The sequence below is a fragment of the Oncorhynchus mykiss genome, chromosome 7 (assembly GCF_013265735.2).
Source record: "Oncorhynchus mykiss isolate Arlee chromosome 7, USDA_OmykA_1.1, whole genome shotgun sequence".
In the NCBI taxonomy this organism is placed as follows: domain Eukaryota; kingdom Metazoa; phylum Chordata; class Actinopteri; order Salmoniformes; family Salmonidae; genus Oncorhynchus; species Oncorhynchus mykiss.
Genome location: NC_048571.1, coordinates 55,435,332 through 55,459,485, shown reverse-complemented (window position 1 = coordinate 55,459,485; position 24,154 = coordinate 55,435,332). Strand labels below are relative to the sequence as shown.

Genomic DNA, 24,154 nt, shown 5'->3' with positions numbered 1-24,154 from the left:
GTATAACTAACTGGCAGAGTGATGTGTCTGTGTGTGAGCTGAGCAGATGGTGTTTAAATCACACTGCTGTGTTGTTCAGGTGTGAGTTAACTAGCAGAGATGGAGCAACACCGCCTGGTGCCTAGCCTATCTACAGTATATGATTCAGCAGTCCATCTGCATTGGCTGTGCTACTTTGAAGTCTTGTCATTTTTAGACCATACCTGAACAGGTCAGTGTTTACAAAGAAGACGATTGCAGGAAATGGGTGTAATTTACATATGAAAGCTGCAACATGGATGCATGCTCCTGTTTAGGAGTTTAGCTTGAGACGTGTCAGGCTATATTTCAAAGTCATCCAACGTCTTTTGTTGTCAAGTCATTGAATTTAGGTAATCTCAGTTCTGTAGCTGTTTTTACCCCTCAGAGTTCCAAGCATGGGTACATTGGCCTATATGTAGTGTGGGTTACAAAATGATTGGGTGTTTTTGATTTGGGTGTTGGCTAATCAGAATCACTTTATTCTCAATCACATTTACACATACCCAGAATTTGACTTAGTGAATAGATGCTGCCAGCAATAGACAGTGTACAGACAGAATACAGACAAAGTCAACATACAGGATATGCAATATAAATACAGAAAACATAAAACACTGGAGTAAAACTGAGTTACAGTGAGGATATACAATTTACAGCGGGAATATACAGTATATACAGTGCCTTGCGAAAGTATTCGGCCCCCTTGAACTTTGCGACCTTTTGCCACATTTCAGGCTTCAAACATAAAGATATAAAACTGTATTTTTTTGTGAAGAATCAACAACAAGTGGGACACAATCATGAAGTGGAACGACATTTATTGGATATTTCAAACTTTTTTAACAAATCAAAAACTGAAAAATTGGGCGTGCAAAATTATTCAGCCCCCTTAAGTTAATACTTTGTAGCGCCACCTTTTGCTGCGATTACAGCTGTAAGTCGCTTGGGGTATGTCTCTATCAGTTTTGCACATCGAGAGACTGAAATTTTTTCCCATTCCTCCTTGCAAAACAGCTCGAGCTCAGTGAGGTTGGATGGAGAGCATTTGTGAACAGCAGTTTTCAGTTCTTTCCACAGATTCTCGATTGGATTCAGGTCTGGACTTTGAATTGGCCATTCTAAAACCTGGATATGTTTATTTTTGAACCATTCCATTGTAGATTTTGCTTTATGTTTTGGATCATTGTCTTGTTGGAAGACAAATCTCCGTCCCAGTCTCAGGTCTTTTGCAGACTCCATCAGGTTTTCTTCCAGAATGGTCCTGTATTTGGCTCCATCCATCTTCCCATCAATTTTAACCATCTTCCCTGCCCCTGCTGAAGAAAAGCAGGCCCAAACCATGATGCTGCCACCACCATGTTTGACAGTGGGGATGGTGTGTTCAGTGTGATGAGCTGTGTTGCTTTTACGCCAAACATAACGTTTTGCATTGTTGCCAAAAAGTTCAATTTTGGTTTCATCTGACCAGAGCACCTTCTTCCACATATTTGGTGTGTCTCCCAGGTATATATGCAGAGGAAGGGATGCTGCCATGACAAATTCATACAGTGTAGGGCTGACCCCAGTTAGTTGACTGGTCAATTGTTTGGTCTTTAGGCTTTTGGTCGCCCAAGATTGTTTTAGTCGAGCACTAACAAGTATTTATGTGTACACATATTTGCGCCCATCTCAGTGAACTAATCCATTGCAGAGGCCTCGACTAATAGCCCATTTCTGCTTGATCTGAAAATGTGGAAGGAGGCTCCATATGGAGGGTGTGATGCAATAGCAGAGCCTCCAGAGGCATGCAGAGGCCAAATCAAGTTCTGTACCACGTCGCCATGCAATTTTGGAACATTGTTAAGGGCTCTGTATACCTCCGCATGGACATGATTGGTTGACGGTAGGTAGGGGCGGTACATCCTGTATTAACACAAACTCACTTATTTGACAACAGCTCTGCTCCACGAAGCACAAGAAGTAGGAATGCCCTGACTCCTGCCGAGGAGTAAATGCTGCATGGCCAATGCAGACGTCGGATTGACCATGCACTCCTCTCTCCAGTATGCGCTCCCACGCCAATTTGTGCACATTCATTGTTTGCTTTTGATTGTTACTATATATCAATTTCCCATTACATATCACCAGTAGTACATTTACATTTCTAATCTACAATGTCTATTACTTTGGTTACGCTCAGTTATTTTTATGCACTCATTATTATTCCAGTCTTCCTGTTCTCATTGTCGGTATAGACACATTGTTTGCAGAGTGCACAACCTATGCTACACTTGTGAGAAACACGTTTTGGTTTATTTCATTCTATTTACAAGTTTAGTCATTGTCTTTTTTTTGGAGCACTCCTGTCAATGTTTAGTAAGGACACGCACGCATAGAAGTAGGCCTATAGGCTACCTGGCCTGATTATGCATAGAAGTAGGCCTATAGGCTACCTGGCCTGATTATACATAGAAGTAGGCCTAAAGGCTACCTGGCCTGATTATACATAGAAGTAGGCCTAAAGGCTACCTGGCCTGATTATACATAGAAGTAGGCCAAAAGGCTACCTGACCTGCACACAAATGTAGGCATATAAATGTGCCCATTTGTGGATTTAATAGTATTTATGATTGGCTTAAGGCACCACCACTAATGACCTGTGGAGCTTCTCAAAGTAATGTTTTCTTCACCTCAAACAGCAAGCAAATTTAAGTCTGTTTTTACATCCATTGAGAATTACAATAGTTTCTCAATGTATTTGAAAAATATTTCGATAACCACTCATCACAAAAGGGAAAAATGTCATGCTCTGATCCAATAGAAACGTCATAAAATAGGCCTACATGATTACTTCTTATCAGTGCTTAACTTGGACTGAAATAAGTTCCGGTACTCATTTTTGGTGCTGGTACTGTTTTATATTAGGTGCAGAAGCTCCACAGTACTTTTGAGCTAATATTTTATAAGAGAAACAAGAGCTCAAGCAGTAGAACATTTGAGGTGCCGGTACTCAGCTCCTGTGAGCTACCGCCTGAGTCAAGCACTGTTTCTTATCCCTCGCGCAAATAGCCTCCAGCTGTGTCTGTCCCAAGCTCACTAGCAAGGGAAATTTTATATAATGTTGCAAGTTCGCTAGCGGTCGGGCCAGAACAAAGTTAATAGCTGATACAATGTTTCAAGTTTGTTGCAGACAGGATGTAACATATATGCCGGGAGTCAGGATGCAGAAGGTGAGGCTAATAATGAATCGATACAGATTAACAAACATGAACCGATACAGATTAACAAACATGAACCGCGTACTGAACGTGAGAGAAAACAATACTACCTAATGACTTATGTTAACTGAGGGCTAAATAAAGGGTGAGTAATCAAGGGGAAAATGATGACCAGCTGTGCATAATGATGGTGAACAGGTGTGCGTGATATAGTTGCCAGGGCCGGTGGCTCGTAGAACTGTGATGTCACACCAGAGAGAGGGAGCAGGCATGACCCACAGGCCATGTGGAGCCAATGTGATTTATAGGATATTTATTTTTATCAGGATATTTTCTACCTGCAGGCTGCAGTGTATTTATTTGTTGGCTTTATGTAGGCTAGTTTTACATAGTTGGCCGTGGATGTTACTTTTTAGGTTTGTATCATTTTCATTTAGATAGAATTTTGATTAACCACATGACAAATGATTTTGAGATATGAAGACATTATAAATTCAATGAAACCGTTTCACGAAAATGTGCATATGAAAACCATAACTGGCACGCAGATTGATAGAAAATTGTAAGATAAATTGGTATTCCACATGAGAAAGTTTACCGACTCCTTGTGTAGCCTATTACCGGCAACTTCAGGAGAGTAACGGCAGAATCTGCAAAAGCCAGCAGGAGCGGGAGGAGAATAGTTGGGTCAGGTTTTTTTCTTCTGGTAATCAAGATCTCTGGTGCCATCTTGAGGCATTTGTCTTATTTCATCAAACCGTGAGCTTTAAGCATCAGACAAGCTCAAGGCATATAGTTGATTTTAGTAAAACACGTAGGGTGTGTCTATATTTCGAAAAATACACGCTTAAAAATGTTGACCAATCGATTGGTCGAAAGAACAGACAACTTTCGGTCGATCAAGATTTTTTTAAATCGGGGACAGCCCTAATACAGTGCATATACAGTGTTTGGCAGAGGTGTAAATGCAGTATAGTGCCGTTATTACAATAAAAGGTCTTTGATGGCAAGGTGCAGTGTTCGGGTCAAATGAAAAGTCTCTTAATCCCTATGAACATGATAGCCGGGTCATAAGAACTTCATTTTGCACTCAGAGAGGCTCTCTATTTGTGAGCCAGCTCTCCATGGGCTTTAGGACCCTGCCCTGTGTAGGATGCTGTCTTTCGGATGGAACGTTAAATGGGTGTCCTGACTCTGAGGTCATTGAAGATCCCATGGCACTTGTCGTAAGAGTAGGAGTGTTAACCCCGGTGTCCTGGCTAAATTCCCAATCTGGCCCTCAAACCATCACGGTCACCTAATAATCCCCAGTTTACAATTGGCTCATTCATCCCCCTCCTCTCCCCTGTAACTATTCCCCAGGTCGTAGCTGTAAATGAGAATGTGTTTTCAGTCAACTTACCTGGTAAAATAACAGATAAATAAAAAATAAAAAAACAGGTTCCTGAAATGTGTCTCTTTAGAGAGGAACACCGAGCAGGACACTTACGCCTTCTGTACTGCAGCCGCTAGACACTCCACTCCAGTACAAACACAGATAGGACTTTATACTGCAGCCTCCAACTCTTACAGCCTCGGCTACATACATAGCCTAGTGTTTTGAGTAATTGGCTATCTTTAATGGACAAGGAAAGAACATCTGTTTGCTAGGGGCATGTTAGGGTGAATTGCCAAATAGTGTGTGTGTGTGTGTGTGTGTGTGTGTGTGTGTGTGTGTGTGTGTGCGCGTGTGTGGATGTCTGAGTGAGTGCACTATGTGGATGTGTGTGCGAGAGATGTGTGCTAATGGGAGCGTGTTTAGCTGAATGGGGAGATGAAGACAGCTGTTTACTCCTTGCCTGACTGAAAGAGTTTAATTAAAGCCAGTGCTGCTCTGAGATGAGCTGTGTGTTTGCATTAGCAGCACTCTGCTCTCATCTCCTCTCTATTTCTCTGCATGTTATTGTCTTAAACACACTGGAAAGAGATGTATTAAACCATCCTGCTATGTGCTGCCAGGAATAGACATTTAGCTTTCATTTCCCTTTCAACTAATCGCGTCTTTCACCCGCCACGCCTATTCCATTTGAAATGTGTTTGTAGACGTTTATGTTGACGACTTGCTTCCTGGTTCTTGTGATTTCGCAGCATGTAGCCTATCCGTGTGTTCGTCAATGTCTAAGCTGATGAATGGAACAGATATAATTGTGTCATGTTTTCCACATTGTCATGACTGTATGACTGCACTGTGTAGAGACCATAGGAGCTGGCAACCCCATCTGTTGTGGGTTGCTGTTACCACAGTACAGGAACTTACATTTGTCAATTATTACAGACTTTTGTTTCTTTCAAGATCCTAGTGTGCAGTATCATTTTGATCCTTTTTGAGGATCTGTTACTAGTGCACAGTATCAGAATTAGATTGTGTGTCAGTTATGTTGACGGTTGATCCCTGTTGTGTTTCTCTGTGTGACATGCCTTTGAACTGTCCATATGACATCATGAGTGTTAAAGTGGAACTGACAGCATTTTAGCAACATGAAATCTTATTACAATCTGTTCATATAAACCACCAGGAAGAATATGATGCCTTTTTTATTTTTTTGACATTTTCTGACAAGCCAGCACTTACAGTAGATATGTTAATTTTTGTATTTGCATAAATTCATAGAATGTTTGGGAATGACGTAGAGTAAGGCATTTGTGAAAATTATATAATATCACTGGGAAAGCGGCCATACGTTTGGACAATTAATAGACACTGCAGTAAATAAAACCTAATAAAAACATCTGTCTTGTCCAGGACCAGAGTCTATGCAGACCAGTGTGCCATAGCCAATCAGAGCTACAGTAGACCTATATGCAAATAAACAATTTTACCACATGGGCCTGCCATCATTGTCTTTGAACTGGACTGTGTGTTACAGACAGTAGCAACAGCACAACTTTAGATCATTGCCTTGCTAGTTTGATTGTATTGACATTCATTGCCTAGTTACAATTGTCCGTTTTTGTCCAAAATATTGAGTCATTGAAACTGAAACAGTGCATCCCGAATGGATGGAGGCAGCAAACAATGTACTTGGCCAGCTGTGATTTACAACCTGATAGCAATATTTGTTGGACTACCAAGAAATGTCTTGGTGAATTATATTAATCATGCATTGAACTGCATCCATCTATTCTGCCAACAATGCCTTACTGTACGTCATTGTATTTTTTGTCAAATATAACCTATTTTTAAAAACACTCATAAGGTTGGTTTTGTAGCATAAACTGGGCATGTGTTTGACTGATATTCTAATGATTTGTTTCATATCTGCAGAGTAGTTGTCATTTCCACTTTAATTGGTGTAGAATGGTATACTATCCCAAGCCCTTAGAATACCATGGGGAAGTACTTAGAGGGTATTAGTGTTTAGAAGTGGTGGTCCACTACTACTAAATTGTTGCCACTGCTGCAAAAAAAGGAAAATGACAGAGCAGTGGACTGTAAATGGCACGGTAAAGGTTAAAGTATACAGTATGTAAGATGCATGGTTAACTGCTTTTTACTCAGTCATCTGTGTTGTGAATATTTTAGTTCTGTCCTATACTACTGTAAATAGTGTCATATGGCACTGAATGATGCAGTGTGGTCATGATATGTGATCTAGTGAGTCAGCTTTTCTGCACCAGTCTTTTTTTAGTATGTAAACTATACAGCTGCCGTGTCCGAATACCCATACTAGTGTACTACATACTTAATCTGCATACTATGTAGTCACCGTCGGAAACTATTTAGCACGTACCGTTTAGTAAAAAGTATGCGGTTTGCAACGGCCGCAATGCAGTAGTACGTGGCTGAGTACTGTAGGTGGGGCGAGGCTGACTGCGGGTGGATTCTTCCAAAAATCAACAGACATGCATCGCATCAACCAGCCTGATAATAGCTCATTTCCAAATTTAACAGACATGCATCGCATTAACCAGCCTGATAATAGCTCATTTCCAAATTCAACAGACATGCATCGCATTAACCAGCCTGATAATAGCTCATTTCCAAATTCAACAGACATGCATCGCATTAACCAGCCTTATAATAGCTCATTTCCAAATTCAACAGACATGCATCGCATTAACCAGCCTGATAATAGCTAATTTCCAAATTCAACAGACATGCATTGCATTAACCAGCCTTATAATAGCTAATTTCCAAATTCAACAGACATGCATCGCATTAACCAGCCTGATAATAGCTCATTTCCAAATTCAACAGACATGCATCGCATTAACCAGCCTTATAATAGCTAATTTCCAAATTCAACAGACATGCGGCGCATTAACCAGCCTGATAATAGCTCATTTCCAAATTCAACAGACATGCATCGCATTAACCAGCCTGATAATAGCTCATTTCCAAATTCAACAGACATGCATCGCATTAACCAGCCTGATAATAGCTCATTTCCAAATTCAACAGACATGCATCGCATTAACCAGCCTGATAATAGCTCATTTCCAAATTCAACAGACATGCATCGCATTAACCAGCCTGATAATAGCTCATTTCCAAATTCAACAGACATGCATCGCATTAACCAGCCTGATAATAGCTCATTTCCAAATTGATTCATTTCTCTAAACTCTGATCAGAAAAGGAATGGCATTATAGGCCTACTCAGGCTGGTTATAGATGGTTGATTTAGTTGCAATCTTACTGGCAGCAATATCCTTGCCTGTGAGGCCCTTTTTGTGCAAAGCAATGATAACTGCACGTGTTTCCTTGAAGGTAACCGTGGTTGACAGAGGAAGAAGAATTATTCCAAGCACCACCCTCCTTTTGAAGCTTCCAGTCTGTTATTCGAACTCAATCAGCATGACATAGTGATCTCCAGCCTTGTCGTCGTCAACACTCACACCTGTGTTAACGAGAGAGTCACTGACATGATGTCAGCTGGTCCTTTTGTGGCAGGGCTGAAATGCAGTGGAAATGTTTTTGGGGATTTGGTTAATTTGCATGGCAAATTGCAATTCATCTGATCACTCTTCATAACATTCTGGAGTATATGCAAATTGCCATCATACAAACTGAGGCAGCAGACTGTGAAAATTAACATTTGTGTCATTCTCAAAACTTTTGGCCACGACTGTAGACAGGATGCGCCTGAGCTCAGTTTCGAGTCTCATAGCAAAGGGTCTGAATACTTGTGTAAATAATGTATTCTTAGAACCTGTTTTCGCTCAGACACTGTCTGATCCAGCCCATCCTACCTTGTTGACATGGTGAACACATATTGCATCTCTCAGAGCTAGCGCCTCCCACCTCCCTCAGGGCCAAATATCAGGATAGGGAAAGAGTTGGACAGGGACGGTACAGCTGTCATCCATCTGGCTCTATCTGAATTCTAGACAGTCTGATCAGGTGCAGTGGATCTACGCAAATAACCCCTGAAATAGACTTCTAAAGGCTCGCACACATCGCCCATTTCATTTAGCAGACACACCAAATGTGGATCTAGCGTTCGTCTGCCAATCGCTAAGCATGCTGTGTTTTACGGACCACACGCTCCAGATGTCTGACTGCCGAAAATGTTGACGCGATTCTACATGTAAAATGGGTGAGCACTCAATTCACTAATAACATTGAGGTGCCATGTACTCTTGGGCAGCAAACGTAAACCTCAGAAAACCCATAAAGACTGAGATGACCGCCTCTGTTCGTTCACTTTGAAATCAGGGGCTTAGTGAACCATGAGGCCACTGGGGTACAAACAGTCCAGAGGCATCTCATCTACAGCCAATGAAATAACTCTCACACAGTCAAAGTGGTCACTGGGTCCACTCATAATGTGTTGAGGCTGACTGTAGTGTAGTATACCTGTGTAGTCCATAATTGAAGAGGGTAAGAGACGTAGATGACCTTATTGTTCTGGGCCGTGTCCAGGGAGGCGTAGCGGCAACCTGACCCCAGATCAGACCAGTCTGCTACAGTACTGCTACCAGGCTACCCAGGGCCAACATGCAGTATCAACAGCCAGCCTGGTAAAATATTCAGCACTACACAGAACTGACAAAGGGAAGTATCGTTCCTAGGTGAGCGAGGACAGAGACCAGACTGTGTGTCTGATCGGTTTGTTACTTTTTGTTTGTTTTGAAAAGGACTTAACTTAAATACACACCTGTCCTGCACTTGATAGTTTTCCTCAAGGTTGGCGGTATGTCACGCACAGGGCTGTGGCGGTCACAACATTTTGTCAGCCGGTGATTGTCAAGCAAATAACTGTCGGTCTCACAGTAATTGACCGTTAATTAACATACAGTTGACGTCGGAAGTTTACATACACCTTAGCCAAAAACATTTAAACTCAGTTTTTCACAATTCCTGACATTTAATCCTAGTAAAAATTCCCTGTCTTAGGTCAGTTAGGATTACCACTTTATTTTAAGAATGTGAAATGTCAGAATAATAGAGAAAATTATTTATTTCAGCTTTTCTTTCTTTCATCACATTCCCAGTGGGTCAGAAGTTTACATACACTCAATTAGTATTTGGTAGCATTGCCTTTAAATTGTTTAACTTGGGTCAAATGTTTTGGGTAGCCTTTCACAAGCTTCCCACAATAAGTTGGGTGAATTTTGGCCCATTCCTCCTGACAGAGCTGGTGTAACTGAGTCAGGTTTGTAGGCCTCCTTGCTCGCACACGCTTTTTCAGTTCTGCCCACACATTTTTATAGGATTGAGGTCAGGGCTTTGTGATGGCCACTCCAATACCTTGACTTTGTTGTCCTTAAGCCATTTTGCCACAACTTTGGAAGTATGCTTGGAGTCATTGTCCATTTGGAAGACCCATTTGCGACCAAGCTTTAACTTCCTGACTGATGTCTTGAGATGTTGCTTCAATATATCCACATAATATTCCTACCTCATGATGCCATCTATTTTGTGAAGTACACCAGTCCCTCCTGCAACAAAGCACCCCCACAGCATGATGCTGCCACCCCTGTGCTTCACGATTGGGATGGTGTTCTTCAGCTTGCAAGCTTCACCCTTTTTCCTCCAAACATAATGATGGTCATTATGGCCAAACAGTTCTATTTGTGTTTCATCTGACCAGAAGACATTTCTCCAAAAAGTACGATCTTTGTCCCCATGTGCAGTTGCAAACCGTAGTCTGGCTTTTTTATGGCGGTTTTGGAGTGGGTTCTTCCGTGCTGAGCAGCCTTTCAGGTTATGACGACATAAGATGGGTTTTACTGTGCATATAGATACTTTTGTACCTGTTTCCTCCAGCATCTTCACAAGGTCCTTTGCTGTTGTTCTAGGCTTGATTTGCACTTTTCGCATCAAAGTACGTTCATCTCTAGGAGACAGAACACGTCTCCTTCCTGAGCGGTATGACGGCTGCGTGGTCCCATGGTGTTTATACTGTTGTACTATTGTTTGTATAGCTGAACGTGGTACCTTCAAGCATTTGGAAATTGCTCCCAAGGATGAACCAGACTTGTGGAGGTCTACAACTCTTTTTCTGAGGTTTTGGCTGATTTCTTTTGATTTTCCCATGATGTCACACAATGTGGCACTGAGTTTGAAGGTAGGCCTTGAAATACATCCACAGCTACACCTCCAGTTGACTCAATTATGTCAATTAGGCTATCAGAAGCTTCTAAAGCCATGACACCATTTTCTGGAATTTTCCAAGCTGTTTAAAGGCACAGTCAACTTAGTGTATGTAAACCTCTGACCCACTGGAATTGTGATACAGTGAATTATAAGTAAAATATTCTGTCTGTAAACAATTGTTGGAAAAATTACTTGTGTCATGCACAAAGTAGATATCCTAACCGACTTGCCAAAACTATAGTTTGTTAACAACAAATTTGTGGAGTGGTTGAAAAACGAGTTTTAATGACTCCAACCTAAGTGTATGTAAACTTCTGACTTCAACTGTAAACACAGTTAAGCATCTCTTGGCTCCACACACAGCCTACAAGCCACTGAAAAGTCTAATAAATCCATGTAATATAGCTTGCACCTTAATAAAACCATTATTTAGTTTAGACAGGTCTAAAGAAGCATGAGATGAAGAAAATGTATTCTATTTCAGAAGAATAGAATAGCATACTCTGAGTTGTCCTGATCTGGCTGTGGGCTACGCTAGCAGACAAAATTTGCTTAGAATTCTGTGGCATTATTTGATAATATGAAGAATACAATTGAACAAAGCTGAATAAAATAGAAAGGATATTTTCTCCAAACGATTTGATGGAGTGTGTACATTCTGTGTTGAGCGGTTAACCAAGAAATAGGGATTTCTATATGCATAATTTTGAGTTATTAATGTAGCTTTAGTTGTTCCGCAAACATTGGGCTATATGTTTTGAATTTGTAATACTTTCTAAGGCTGCATGATGCGACTAGTGATGATTTGAAAACAGTCGCTTGAAAGGCATGAGCTCTGCTTTGTTTTTTGCGCAGGCTGTACACACCACACCAGTCTCTCATTCACAATTTAACAAGCACTTGATAATGCCTAGAATTTCACTGTGGCATCCCCTTTGTGTGGCCGTAATGCACTCTAAAAAATATATATATTTTTATGTTGAAAATGATCTTCCCCAAACTAGAAACTCACACACTGCTTATGTATGCCAGTTAGGCTCTACACCCCTTGTAAAGCGGATTAATATGTTTAATTTTAAGTTATTTGGCCACTTTTATTATGATACAAACCTTATTATAACATATAGGCCCATGGGCTAGGCTACATGAGGTGAGCGACTATGATTCTAAAATGTTGCAAAAAAGGCAATTTTTTCTTATGCTGGATTTAATATTGTCTTTACATATACTAAATAATATACAGTACCAGTCAAGTTTGGACCCACCTACAGTACTCATTCCAGGGTTTTTCTTAATTTTTACTATGTTCTTAATTGTAGAATAATAGTGAAGACTTCACAACTATGAAATTACACATGGAATGATGTAATAACCAAAAAGTGTTAAACAAATCAAAATACATTTTATATTTGAGATTCTTCAAAGTCGCCACCCTTTGCCTTGATGACAGCTTTACACACTCTTGGCATTCTCTCAACCAGCTTCATGAGGAATGTTTTTCCAACAGTCTTGAAGGAGTTCCCACATATGCTGAGCACTTGTTGGCTTATTTTCCTTCACTCTGCGGTCCTACTCATCCCAAACCATCTCAATTTGGTTGTGGTCAGGTAATTGTGGAGGCCAGGTCTTCTGATGCAGCACCATCACAAAAGTGTGTGTATGTTTGTTTGTTTTGTGTATTGTGTCGGTATGCATGTGTGTGTTGTGCGTATGTAGTGTTTGAATTATGTTGACCTAATTTGACACTCATTGACCTCCATACAAAACAATCCCCACTTCCACTGTTTCGCACTGTATTTTTGTGTGAACTGATCAAAGTAAACCCTATGGAACAGCAGGGACTGTGAAGCAACACAAACATAGGCACAGACACATGCATACACACACACGATAACATACGCACTATACACACACGTAGATATGTATTTTGGGTTGTAGATATGTGTTAGTGGAGTAGGGGCCTGAGGGCACACAGTGTGTTGTGAGATCTGTTATGAATGTATTGTAATGTTTTTTTTAATTGTATAACTGCCTTCATTTTTCCAGATGCCAGAAAGAGTAGTTGCTCCCTTGGCAGCAGCTAATGGGGATCCATAATAAATACAAATAGAAATATTCAGTATTCCAATGCTCAGTCCACATGGAAAGTGGGCTTTTTTGATCCCCTTGCTGTTTCAGAGCAAAATGAAGGGAATGTTTTGCTCTTAGTCACCACAGCAATTTAGCAAACCTACCATGGCTTCACAAGACACCCACACACTCATAATCCTACACACACACACACACACGTAACACACAGCCATGGACACACTCTCATACATAAACATAGTAAGTGCCATAATGTATATTTCAATAATACCTGCTTGCACACAATCATACTCCTACAAAATGACCCAGACCCCCCCCCACATACACCTACACACTCCTTCTCCCACACCATATATTACATAATTTCATATCCCAGATATCTTACTTACCTCTAGCAGAAGTCAACTCAAGGTTCTTTACTCAGTTTTTAGTTGGTATGGTACATTGTGTTTTAAGCATATCCCATTGGCTTTAAGGATCTCATATTGGGAATGTGTTCTTGGTATTGAGAGCTCAGGAAGGAATATATCACCATCGAGAGCATCCTGACTGGTTGCATCACCGCCTGGTATGGCAACTGCTCAGCCTCCGAACGCAAGGCACTACAGAGGGTAGTGCGTACGGCACAGTACATCACTGGGGCTAAGCTTCCTGCCATCCAGGACCTCTATACCAGGCATTGTCAGAGGAAGGCCCTAAAATTTGTTGAAGACTCCAGCCACCCTTGTCATAGACTGTTCTCTCTGCTACCACACGGCAAGCTGTACCGGAGCACCATGTCTAGGTCCAAGAGGCTTCTAAACAGCTTCTACCTCCAAGCCATAAGACTCCTGTACATCTAGTCAAGTGGCTATTTGCATTTATTTATGTGGTGACAAGTGCAGCTCTCGAGGTTGTAGCCTAGCGTTGCCTCTAAAGTCTTCCCCTGTGGTTCACTGTTCCGCGTCGCAATGACAAAACATGTTGGCCATGTGCTTGCATAATGTTGACGTGCCAAATTTGAATGATAATCGACCTGCCATGCACAGTAACGTACCCAAAAAGATGGAGAAAATAAATATGCCTTTTGAGCCACTGAAGACTGAGCCAGTCATTGTGGTTTTATAACACTAGAAAAGGCCTTTACTTCCTGCAGGTTTCTCCAGTGTGTTCTCCATCTTTTACCTGTAACCTCTTAGACCGAAAGGTAAAAGAAAACACCAAAGCTGTGTACTGTATGTCTGTCAGCGGTGGATTCTGTCTGAACGGTTAAGAGGTACGACGTGGAGTCTGTCTGATTGGTTAAGAGGTCCCACGTGGAGTCTGTCTGATTGGTTGGGGTCCCACGTGGAGTCTGTCTGATTGGTTAAGAGGTACTACGTGGAGTCTGTCTGATTGGTTAAGAGGTACCACGTTTTCTCTGGGGACTGGGATTTACTGTGGTGTCGAGCTGGAGTCGAAGCTTGTGATTGGCTCTAGGGGATTGATGTGCAGGCCTGGGCGTCTTGGTGTGAACTGCGACATTCCACAGGAGTTCATGCGAGGCCAGATTTAGACCCTCTTCCCCTGTCAGCATTCCTGTGACATCTCTATCCACTGATGCACACGCACACACGTACACGTGCACGTGCACACGCACAGGCACCTGATCATACTGGTGGGCGTCTGTGTGCTCCTCTCCACCTATATCCAGAGGATACAGAGAGAAACATACTGTCATAGGTGTTACAAATAGGGTTGGGCAGTATGCCGTACATACCGTATACCGGGGTATTTGGAAAGACCCACGGCATGATTTTCATATACCGTCAATAAGGTTGCTTTGAAGTTTTTGAATACTAGGGCTGACCCCATTTAGTCGACTGGTTGGTTGTTTGGTCGATAGGCTGTTGGTCGATCGAGATTTCTTTAGTCGAGCAGTAGCAAATAAATAAATAATAATAATAAACATGGTGCACAAGACACGTCTGATTGGCTCCTGTCTGAGTGGACTGATCCATTGTGGAGGCCGTGGGGATGGCACAGCCCATCAGTCTAAGATGTGCTACTGAAATTGTTTATGGTTTTATTATGTAAGAACAATGGTGCAACACAAATAAAAATTACAATATTCTATAACAAATGCGTTTTCTCCTGCTGTCCGTGGTTCTGAAACACATCAGTGAGCTGTTGAATTGGCACCTTGTCCTAGACCATGTCGCTATGTGCATAATGAGAGTGAGGAAACGGGAAAACAGCCCTTGCCTTATTGTCTAAGAAAAGTGTTGAGAGAGGAAACCAACTTAATTAGGTCATTAATCAATAGCTTAACTGGCTTTATAAATCATCCATATATACAGTGCATTCGGAAAGTATTCAGACCCATTGACTTTTTCCAAATGTTGTTATGTTACAGCCTTATTCTAAAATGGATTAAATTGTTTTTTCCCTCAACAATCTACACACAATACCCCATAATGACAAGGCAAAAACAGGTTTTCAGAAAAATAAAAACCTGAATCACATTTACATAAGTATTCAGACCCTTTACTCAGTACTTTGTTGAAGCGCCTTTGGCAGCGATTACAGCCTCGAGTCTTCTTGGGTATGACGCTACATGCTTGGCACATCTGAATTTGGATTTTCTCCCATTCTTCTCTGCAGATCCTCTCAACCTCTATGAGGTTGGATGGGGAGTGTCTCTGCACAGCTATTTTCAGGTCTCTCCAAAGATGTTCGATCGGGTTCTAGTCCGGGCTCTGGCTGGGCCACTCAATGACATTCAGAGACTTGTCCTGAAGCCACTCCTGCGTTGTCTTGGCAGTGTGCTTTATGGTCATTGTCCTGTTGGAAGGTAAACCTTCGCCCCAGTCTGAGGTCCTGAATACTCTGGAGCAGGTTTTCATCAAGGATCTCTCTGTAGTTTGCTCCATTCATATTTCCCTCGATCCTGACTAGTCACCCAGTCCCTGCCACTGAAAAACATCCCCAAAGCATGATTCTGCCACCACCATGTTTCACCGTAGGGATGGTGCCAGGTTTCCTCCAGACGTGACGCTTGGCATTCAGGCCAAAGAGTTCAATCTTCATTAGACCAGAGAATCTTGTTTCTCTGAGAGTCCTATAGGTGCCTTTCGACAAACTGCAAGTGAGCTGCCATGTGCCTTTTACAGAGGTGTGGCTTCCGTCTGGCCACTCTACCATAAACGCCTGATTGGTGGAGCGCTGCAGAGATGGTTGTGTCCTTCTGGAAGGTTGCCCCATCTCCACAGAGGAACTCTGAAGCTCTGTCAGAGTGACCATCAGGTTCTTGGTCACCTCCCTGACCAAGGCCCTTCTCCCCCAATTGCTCAGTTTGGCCGGGCGTCTATCTCTAGGAAGAGTCTTGGTGGTTCTAAACTTCTTCCATTGAAGAATGATGCAGGCCACTGTGTTCTTGGGAACCTTCAATACTGCAGAAATGTTTTGTTACCCTTCCCCAGATCTGTGCATCGACACAATCCTGTCTCGGAGCTCTATGGACTATTCCTTTGACCTCATGGCTTGATTTTTGCTCTGACATGCACTGTCAACAGTGGGACCTTATATAGACAGGTGTGTGCCTTTCCAAATCATGTCCAATCAATTGAATGTACCACAGGTGGACTACAATCAACTTGTAGAAACATCTCAAGGATGATCAATGGAAACAGGATGCACCTGAGTTCAATTTCGGGTCTCATATCAAAGGGTCTGAACACTTATGTTATTAAGCTATTTCTGTTTTTAAATGTTAATACATTTGCAAACATTTTTTAAATCAATTTTAGAATAAAACTGTAACATATGTAACTGTACTTTACATATGTAACCTGTAACCTATGGAAATCTCCAGATGGCGCATGAAGCGAGGCATTTTACTGAATGGCACCAAAAAAATCACTAGGGATCATGGTGAAAGTAGCCGTATCTAGCTAAGGATCATGGTCGATGTAGTCGTTTTCATCCCGCCTGAGAGACTCAACCGGGAGCCTCCTCGTAGCTTGCCGGCCGTGATTGGTTTGGGTCAGCACGTGGTCTTGACGAGAAATGCAGTAGTCAGAATGGATCACCTATGTCATTCAAATATCTCGATATCAACTTTAAAATAATTCACTGTGGGCATCCAACTTGATCATCATAAACACATTTTAGAGCACAAAACGGCTGTCTAAAAAAAAAATGTTTGGCCATTCTGGCGATTGTAATTTACTTGGGCTTTCTAGGACAGACCAGGCTTTTGACACTTTTGGTTGCTACGCAGTAGCCGACCAGCAGACCTCATGACTTCACGCTCCAGACCGGACACTGGGCCTTGGTGGACATGTGCTGCTCTTCCTTCGGACAAGCATGCATCACAACTTTGTTCACTTACTCAATTTCTCTCATAGTAAATGTCCACTCTCATTGAAAATGGCTACTGGCTATACTTTTATAACTTTATGAGCTGGATTTGCCTGTCTTTGGAATTAGTTTGTAGTTTGTTAACTTAAAGCGTCCAGGAGAATTCACTTTTACTTGTGGTAATTTTGTTAACATTCTGGTAATGAACACACAATGGGCTTTTTAAAAAACTAAAAAAACATTTTAGCGCCCCCTTGTATGCTGGTAATTCCATAAATCCCAGAAATTGGGATACCACCCAAGCCTAGTTACAACCTTCCAGTGACTCTCACAGTGAGTCAGTGTCCGTATACCCAACACAGAGACATTTTATTCACATGAAGCATGGAACTACTTGAAACAAAGCTTGACGCTCTCAAACCTACAGCACTAAAAAGCACAGCGCCATTATCAACACAATATTAATGCTAATGTATTCTGTGTTTTGACAGAAACCTTGGGAAGTCTGGCCTGAGGGTGTCCTGCCTTGGACTAGGTGAGTGAGAGAAGGGATTGGGGGCTAGCTGAGGGGCTGGGAGATACAAATGTGTTAGAGGTGACTTCACCAGTAAGACAAAGTGAGCCACAGAGGGAATTTATTTCACACCAAAGGCGTTTTTCTAAGGCATTTCTCTAGACGTGGGAGAGTGAGGATATGCCAGAAATACCAGCTGAGACCTTCTCTATCTGTTAACTAACACTGTTGCTTTGGTTAACTGTACCAAAGCCACATCTCTCAAAACTATAATTAAGAAGCTACGGTAATCAGCAACACTGCTTCTTCAACACCACTCTCCCTATATATCACTAATCTGATAGACTACTAACACAGTCTCCTTGTCGTCTCTCTGCAGGAACATGGGTGACGTTTGGTGGACAGATAACAGACGAGGTGAGAGCAGATGGATTGTGTTATGCTGTTATTCCACTTCTCTGTCAGTCAACACTCCCCAGTTTCACAACTCCCTACATGCTCCTAGAGCCCACTGCTGCTCGGGAAGAATAGTTCTGCTGACGCTGCATTGCCATGTAGAATAGCTAGAAAATGTGCCATATGAATGAACAATTATATGAACCATGAACGCACTGGCGTGTGCGCTTACAGCATCATGCATGCGGATAGGTTTTGATAATCGATCTCAGTGATGTCTCAACCCCCTCCCCTTCCTCCTCTCTCTTTCCTTTCCCTCACACCACCTCTTCGGCCAATAGATGGCCGAGCAGCTTGTGTGCCTGGCCTACGAGAACGGCATCAATCTGTTTGACACAGCAGAGGTCTACGCTGCAGGGAAGTGAGTATCATCCAGACTGTCCACATCACATCTTCATCCAGACATGACTTAGTTATTGTTGACCACCCAGTCCCAGTATCACACCATACACAGCCACATAGCCAAACAAAGCATAGGCTAACATTTACTTTAGGGTCTTTGAACCAGCGCTGACTTAACACTAACAGATCATTATGAGTGTGTTTAGGTAGGGACTCGTCTAAGGGTGTACACTGACATCTAGTACCAATGAGGCTGTTGCTGGTCTCCAGTCTCTCCAGTGTGGTTGTGATGATTTCGCCTACAGCACGTGGAGAGAGTCTCCCTGGCCATCACACATCTTTGGAGATCTCATTCAATTGGATTAAACCTCTGGTTCATTAGATCTGAGGCCCCCGAGGCTCAGAGGAAAAATACACGGATACACTTACCCTGTGTCTGCGCCCCTGCTGCCTCGCACATAGGTACGTGGCAGGCATGTTAGCAAGTACAAGGTCATGCAATGTAATTCATGACGTGCCATGGACAGGGGGACCAGGTAAAGCCTGCAAAACTGTTTACATAAACATGAGTGATTACTGGCTCTCGAGCCTTGACCTACAGACCTGAGGGAGATACACCTAATTTATAACGCTCATTATACTAAGCTTTAATGGTATTTTTGATGTAAGGTCAGGGTCAATTATCCATGATAGCTTGAATACCAGTTGAACCCAAACACTGATATTTTGCCAATACTACATTTAGCAAACATTTTATCCGAAAGCAACTTAGTCATGCATGCGCCCATTTTTTACGTATGGGTGGTCCCGGAAATCAAACCCACTATCCGCTACAAGAACCACGCTCTACCAACTGAGCTACATAGAACAATACAAACCTTTATAGGGCTTTATCAACCATGACATCTCTTCTGATAGCTGTGTACACCCTCCTGGATTCATGAATCTTTGTTGTAATTTAGGATTAACTGAAATAATCTGAGGGATTATCCTTTTCCAACAGTACCTCAGATTAACAGCCTACAACTCCTCTCTAAACGCTCCCCAAGGAAATACTGGGCTCTCATTGTGGCAATGTGTTGGGCATATTTCCCCAGGTGTTAATATTGTGTAAAAGAAAGAAAATAAAAGACAAAGAAATGTTATTTCAATGTTTCCCAATTCCACAACAGCCACTGCGTGAATTGTTGATAGCTTTATCATGTGTGCTGTGTATTTGTGGCCTGGCACTATGAACAAGTCACTGAAGCATATTGCCAGGGGCACACGGTACAGTACATCGATTGACAGCTAGTTTATGCCACTGTCTAGCAGCGTAGACCAACACATGCTTACAAACATACTGTAGTGTGAGTTTAACACAAACTCCATGGCTTTAACAACCCACTCCTTCACACTCACCATCAACAAACATTGGTATTGCTGGCTAATTAAATCCATGTCCACTCTCCGTGGCTCTGATGCACATGATTGTCTAAAGTCAATGTAAAGTGCAGGGGATGGAAATTCCGCAGTGGAAAACATTCATCTGAGATGGAAAGAAGTGTGAAATCTATAAAGAGGACAAAGACACCACCACCGTTGATACAATGTAGCAGTCAGAGGCTTTACCTCGATTAGGAATCTACTCTACCATCTGCTTTGTCTCTAAAACACACTTTTTATAGGAGCTGAGTACTGTATAGTATGTCACGCATTTACGTTTGTCATTTAGCAGACACTGTTTTTCAAAGCGATTTTCATGAGCAATTAGGGTTAAGTGCCTTGCTTAACCTAACAGATGTTTCACCTAGTCTGCTCAGGGATTCGAACCAGCAACCTTTCGGTTACTGGCCCAACGATCTTAAGCGCTAGGCTACACGCACGCACACAGACAGACGGAGAGTCAGATCCTCTCTTGGGAGCGGAGAACTCTATTCATGAAGAAGACATTGGTCTCCAGGGGGGGAAGAGATGCAAACATCTGGCATCAGTCAGAAATGTCCCTTCTCTCCCTCTGCTCTCCCTCTGCTCAAACCAGCAGTCTGCACACACAGGCAGAGAGACATCTGATGGGGAGGGGAGATGGGAGGCATAAGAGAAAGTGAAGCAGAGAGGGCACAGAGACAGAGGTGGCAGATCAGTCCCTTTGTGCGTGCTGTACAGTATACCAAGGCCACATTACAGGAAAACATGTCATTTGTTAGCCATGCAGCGAGGTGCTCTCTTCCTACCAGTGACAGGAGTTATCCCAGCCCTAATGGGCTCCACGTTGGGCCGAATTAGCACCCCTACTGCTGCTAATGAAAGACTGATAGGGAGCCTATTACACACCAGCCATAGGCCTTCCAGCCTGCACCCTGCCAGGCAGCCCATTCACATTGCCATCTCTCTGAGTTGAACTCCACACGCTGCAGTAGGGCTTTGTTACGAGTATATAAAGACACTGGAAGTGTTGTTCAGGGTTAGCACCACACATTTCTGATGTCTTCCTTTTCAATGGCTGTTCTGTTTGTTTTCTTTTGCATCAGGGTATGTCTAGTTGTTGGTTGACTATGCTGTTGGTTGACTATGATTATCTAATATCCCTTCTCTCTCTCTCTCTCCCTCCCCCCAGGGCTGAGGTGGTGCTGGGGAACGTCATAAAGAAGAAAGGATGGAGGTACTCTCATAACTAGACATGTTTTCATAACTCCTCTACCTTATTGGAGGAGAAGGGAGCAGTGTGGTGTGTTGTGCACCAGCAGACGGGCAGGTGAGAGAGAGAGAGAGATACAATATTAATGGAGTCGGGCAGAGAGAGAGAGAGGGATACAATATTATTGGAGTCAGGCAGGCGTGCAGAGAGAGAGGGATACAATATTAATGGAGTCAGGCAGACTGGCAGAGAGAGAGGGATACAATATTAATGGAGTCGGGCAGAGAGAGAGAGAAAGATACAATATTAATGGAGTCGGGCAGAGAGAGAGAGAGGGATACAATATTATTGGAGTCAGGCAGGCGTGCAGAGAGAGAGAGAGGGATACAATATTATTGGAGTCAGGCAGACTGGCAGAGAGAGAGATACAATATTAATGGAGTCGGGCAGAGAGAGAGAGAAAGATACAATATTAATGGAGTCAGGCAGGTGTGCAGAGAGAGAGAGGGATACAATATTAATGGAGTCAGGCAGAGAGAGAGAGATACAATATTAATGGAGTCAGGCAGGCGTGCAGAGAGAGAGGGATACAATATTATTGGAGTCAGGCAGACGGGCAGAGAGAGAGAGAGAGACACTATTAATGGAGTCAGCCAGATGGGCAGAGAGAGAGAGAGAGATACAATATTAATGGAGTCGGGCAGGCGTGCAGAGAGAGAGACGGATACAATATTAATAGAGTCAGGCAGATGGGCAGAGAGAGAGAGAGACACTATTAATGGAGTCGGGCAGGCGTGCAGAGAGAGAGAGAGAGAGAGATACAATATTAATGGAGTCGGGCAGGCGTGCAGAGAGAGAGAGAGAGATACAATATTAATGGAGTCGGGCAGGCGTGCAGAGAGAGAGACGGATACAATATTAATGGAGTCAGGCAGATGGGCAGAGAGAGAGAGATACAATATTATTGGAGTCAGGCAGACGGGCAGAGAGAGAGAGAGATACAATATTAATGGAGTCAGGCAGATGGGCAGAGAGAGAGAGATACAATATTAATGGAGTCAGGCAGACGGGCAGAGAGAGAGAGATACAATATTAATGGAGTCAGGCAGGCGTGCAGAGAGAGAGACTGATACAATATTAATGGAGTCAGGCAGACGTGCAGAGAGAGAGAGGGATACAATATTATTGGAGTCAGGCAGACGGGCAGAGAGAGAGAGAGAGAGAGAGAGAGAGATACAATATTAATGGAGTCAGGCAGATGGGCAGAGAGAGAGAGAGAGGGATACAATATTATTGGAGTCAGGCAGACGGGCAGAGAGAGAGAGAGAGATACAATATTAATGGAGTCAGGCAGACGGGCAGAGAGAGGGATACAATATTATTGGAGTCAGGCAGACGGGCAGAGTGGAAGAGATATACAATATTAATGGGGTCGGCCAGGCGTGCAGAGAAAGAGATGGATACAATATTAATGGAGTCAGGCAGAGAGAGAGAGAGATGCAATATTAGGGGAGTCATCCAGACGGGCAGAGAGAGAGATACAATATTAATGGAATGTCCCTCCTCAAAGCTACTGAATAATGGAATGAATGTGTCTCCTGTACTCTTACCTCATCAACTGTGTGTGGGTACTGTACTCTTTCACCTCGTCAGCTGTGTGTGTGTACTGTACTCTTTCACCTCGTCAGCTGTGTGTGTGTACTGTACTCTTTCACCTCGTCAGCTGTGTGTGTGTACTGTACTCTTTTACCTCGTCAGCTGTGTGAGTGTACTGTACTTGTAAAGTGGTGTGAGGGTCACTGGTCTGACCCTGGTCCAGGTCATGTTTACTGGTCCAGGGCAGTGTTGTATCTCCTTTGTGTGTGTGTGTGGTGTGTATGAACCTAAAGGGTGTGTTACTAGGCGCCTTAGTCATCCTGCCAGTCACGACATATAAGACTTAATGCACGCAAGCCCTCACCTCTAGATACCGTCACACGGTAGCACCTAGAACACACTCTCTTTGTGCTTCATTGTCTGTATACGTCTTGTGTACAGAGGGTCTCACATGTAAGTTGTAATGGATTTTCTCCCCCATCTCTTTGTAGACGTTCCAGTTTGGTGATCACAACCAAGATCTTCTGGGGCGGAAAGTATGTTGACTCTTCTCTTGGTGTCTTTGTGTCCTAATGAGAGATATGCTGCTGTGTGTATTTTGTCTGGAGTTGTGAGTGACTGGTGCTGTAATGGGGTATCTATCTAATGGAATAGTAATGGAGTATCTATCTAATGGAGTAGTAATGGAGTATCTATCTAATGGAGTAGTAATGGAGTATCTATCTAATGGAGTATCTATCTAATGGAGTAGTAATGGAGTATCTATCTAATGGAGTAGTAATGGAGTATCTATCTAATGGAGTAGTAATGGAGTAGTAATGGAGTATCTATCTCATGGAGTAGTAATGGAGTATCTATCTAATGGAGTATCTATCTAATGGAGTAGTAATGGAGTATCTATCTAATGGAGTAGTAATGGAGTATCTTTCTAATGGAGTAGTAATGGAGTATCTATCTAATGGAGTAGTAATGGAGTATCTATCTCATGGAGTAGTAATGGAGTATCTATCTAATGGAGTAGTAATGGAGTATCTACATAATAGAGTAGTAATGGAGTATCTATCTAATGGAGTATGTATCTAATGGAGTATCTATCTAATGGAGTAGCAATGGAGTATCTATCTAATGTAGTAGTAATGGGGTATCTATCTAATGGAGTAGTAATGGAGTATCTGTCTAATGGAGTAGTAATGGGGTATCTATCTAATGGAGTAGTAATGGAGTATCTGTCTAATGGAGTAGTAATGGAGTATATATCTAATGGAGTAGTAATGGAGTATCTATCTAATGTAGTAGTAATGGAGTATCTATCTAATGGAGTAGTAATGGAGTATCTATCTAATGTAGTAGTAATGGAGTATCTATCTAATGGAGTAGTAATGGAGTATCTATCTAATGTAGTAGTAATGGAGTATCTATCT

At 42.5% G+C, this 24,154-nt stretch overlaps 1 protein-coding gene across 7 annotated transcripts in view; it reads left to right on the top strand.

The window, feature by feature from the left end:
• Positions 1-24,154, top strand: part of LOC110528020 (voltage-gated potassium channel subunit beta-2) — a 146,523-nt gene that overhangs the window by 107,503 nt on the left and 14,866 nt on the right. For all 7 annotated transcript variants that reach the window (XR_005052611.1, XM_036983558.1, XM_036983554.1 and 4 more), the window contains 5 exons: positions 17,700-17,743; positions 18,102-18,139; positions 18,460-18,539; positions 21,117-21,161; positions 23,225-23,269. Coding sequence is in view for 6 of the 7 variants with exons in the window: in XM_036983558.1 (XP_036839453.1) it covers positions 17,700-17,743; positions 18,102-18,139; positions 18,460-18,539; positions 21,117-21,161; positions 23,225-23,269 (252 nt within the window). In the remaining variant the exon portion in view is untranslated. The remainder of the gene's footprint in view (positions 1-17,699; positions 17,744-18,101; positions 18,140-18,459; positions 18,540-21,116; positions 21,162-23,224; positions 23,270-24,154) is intronic.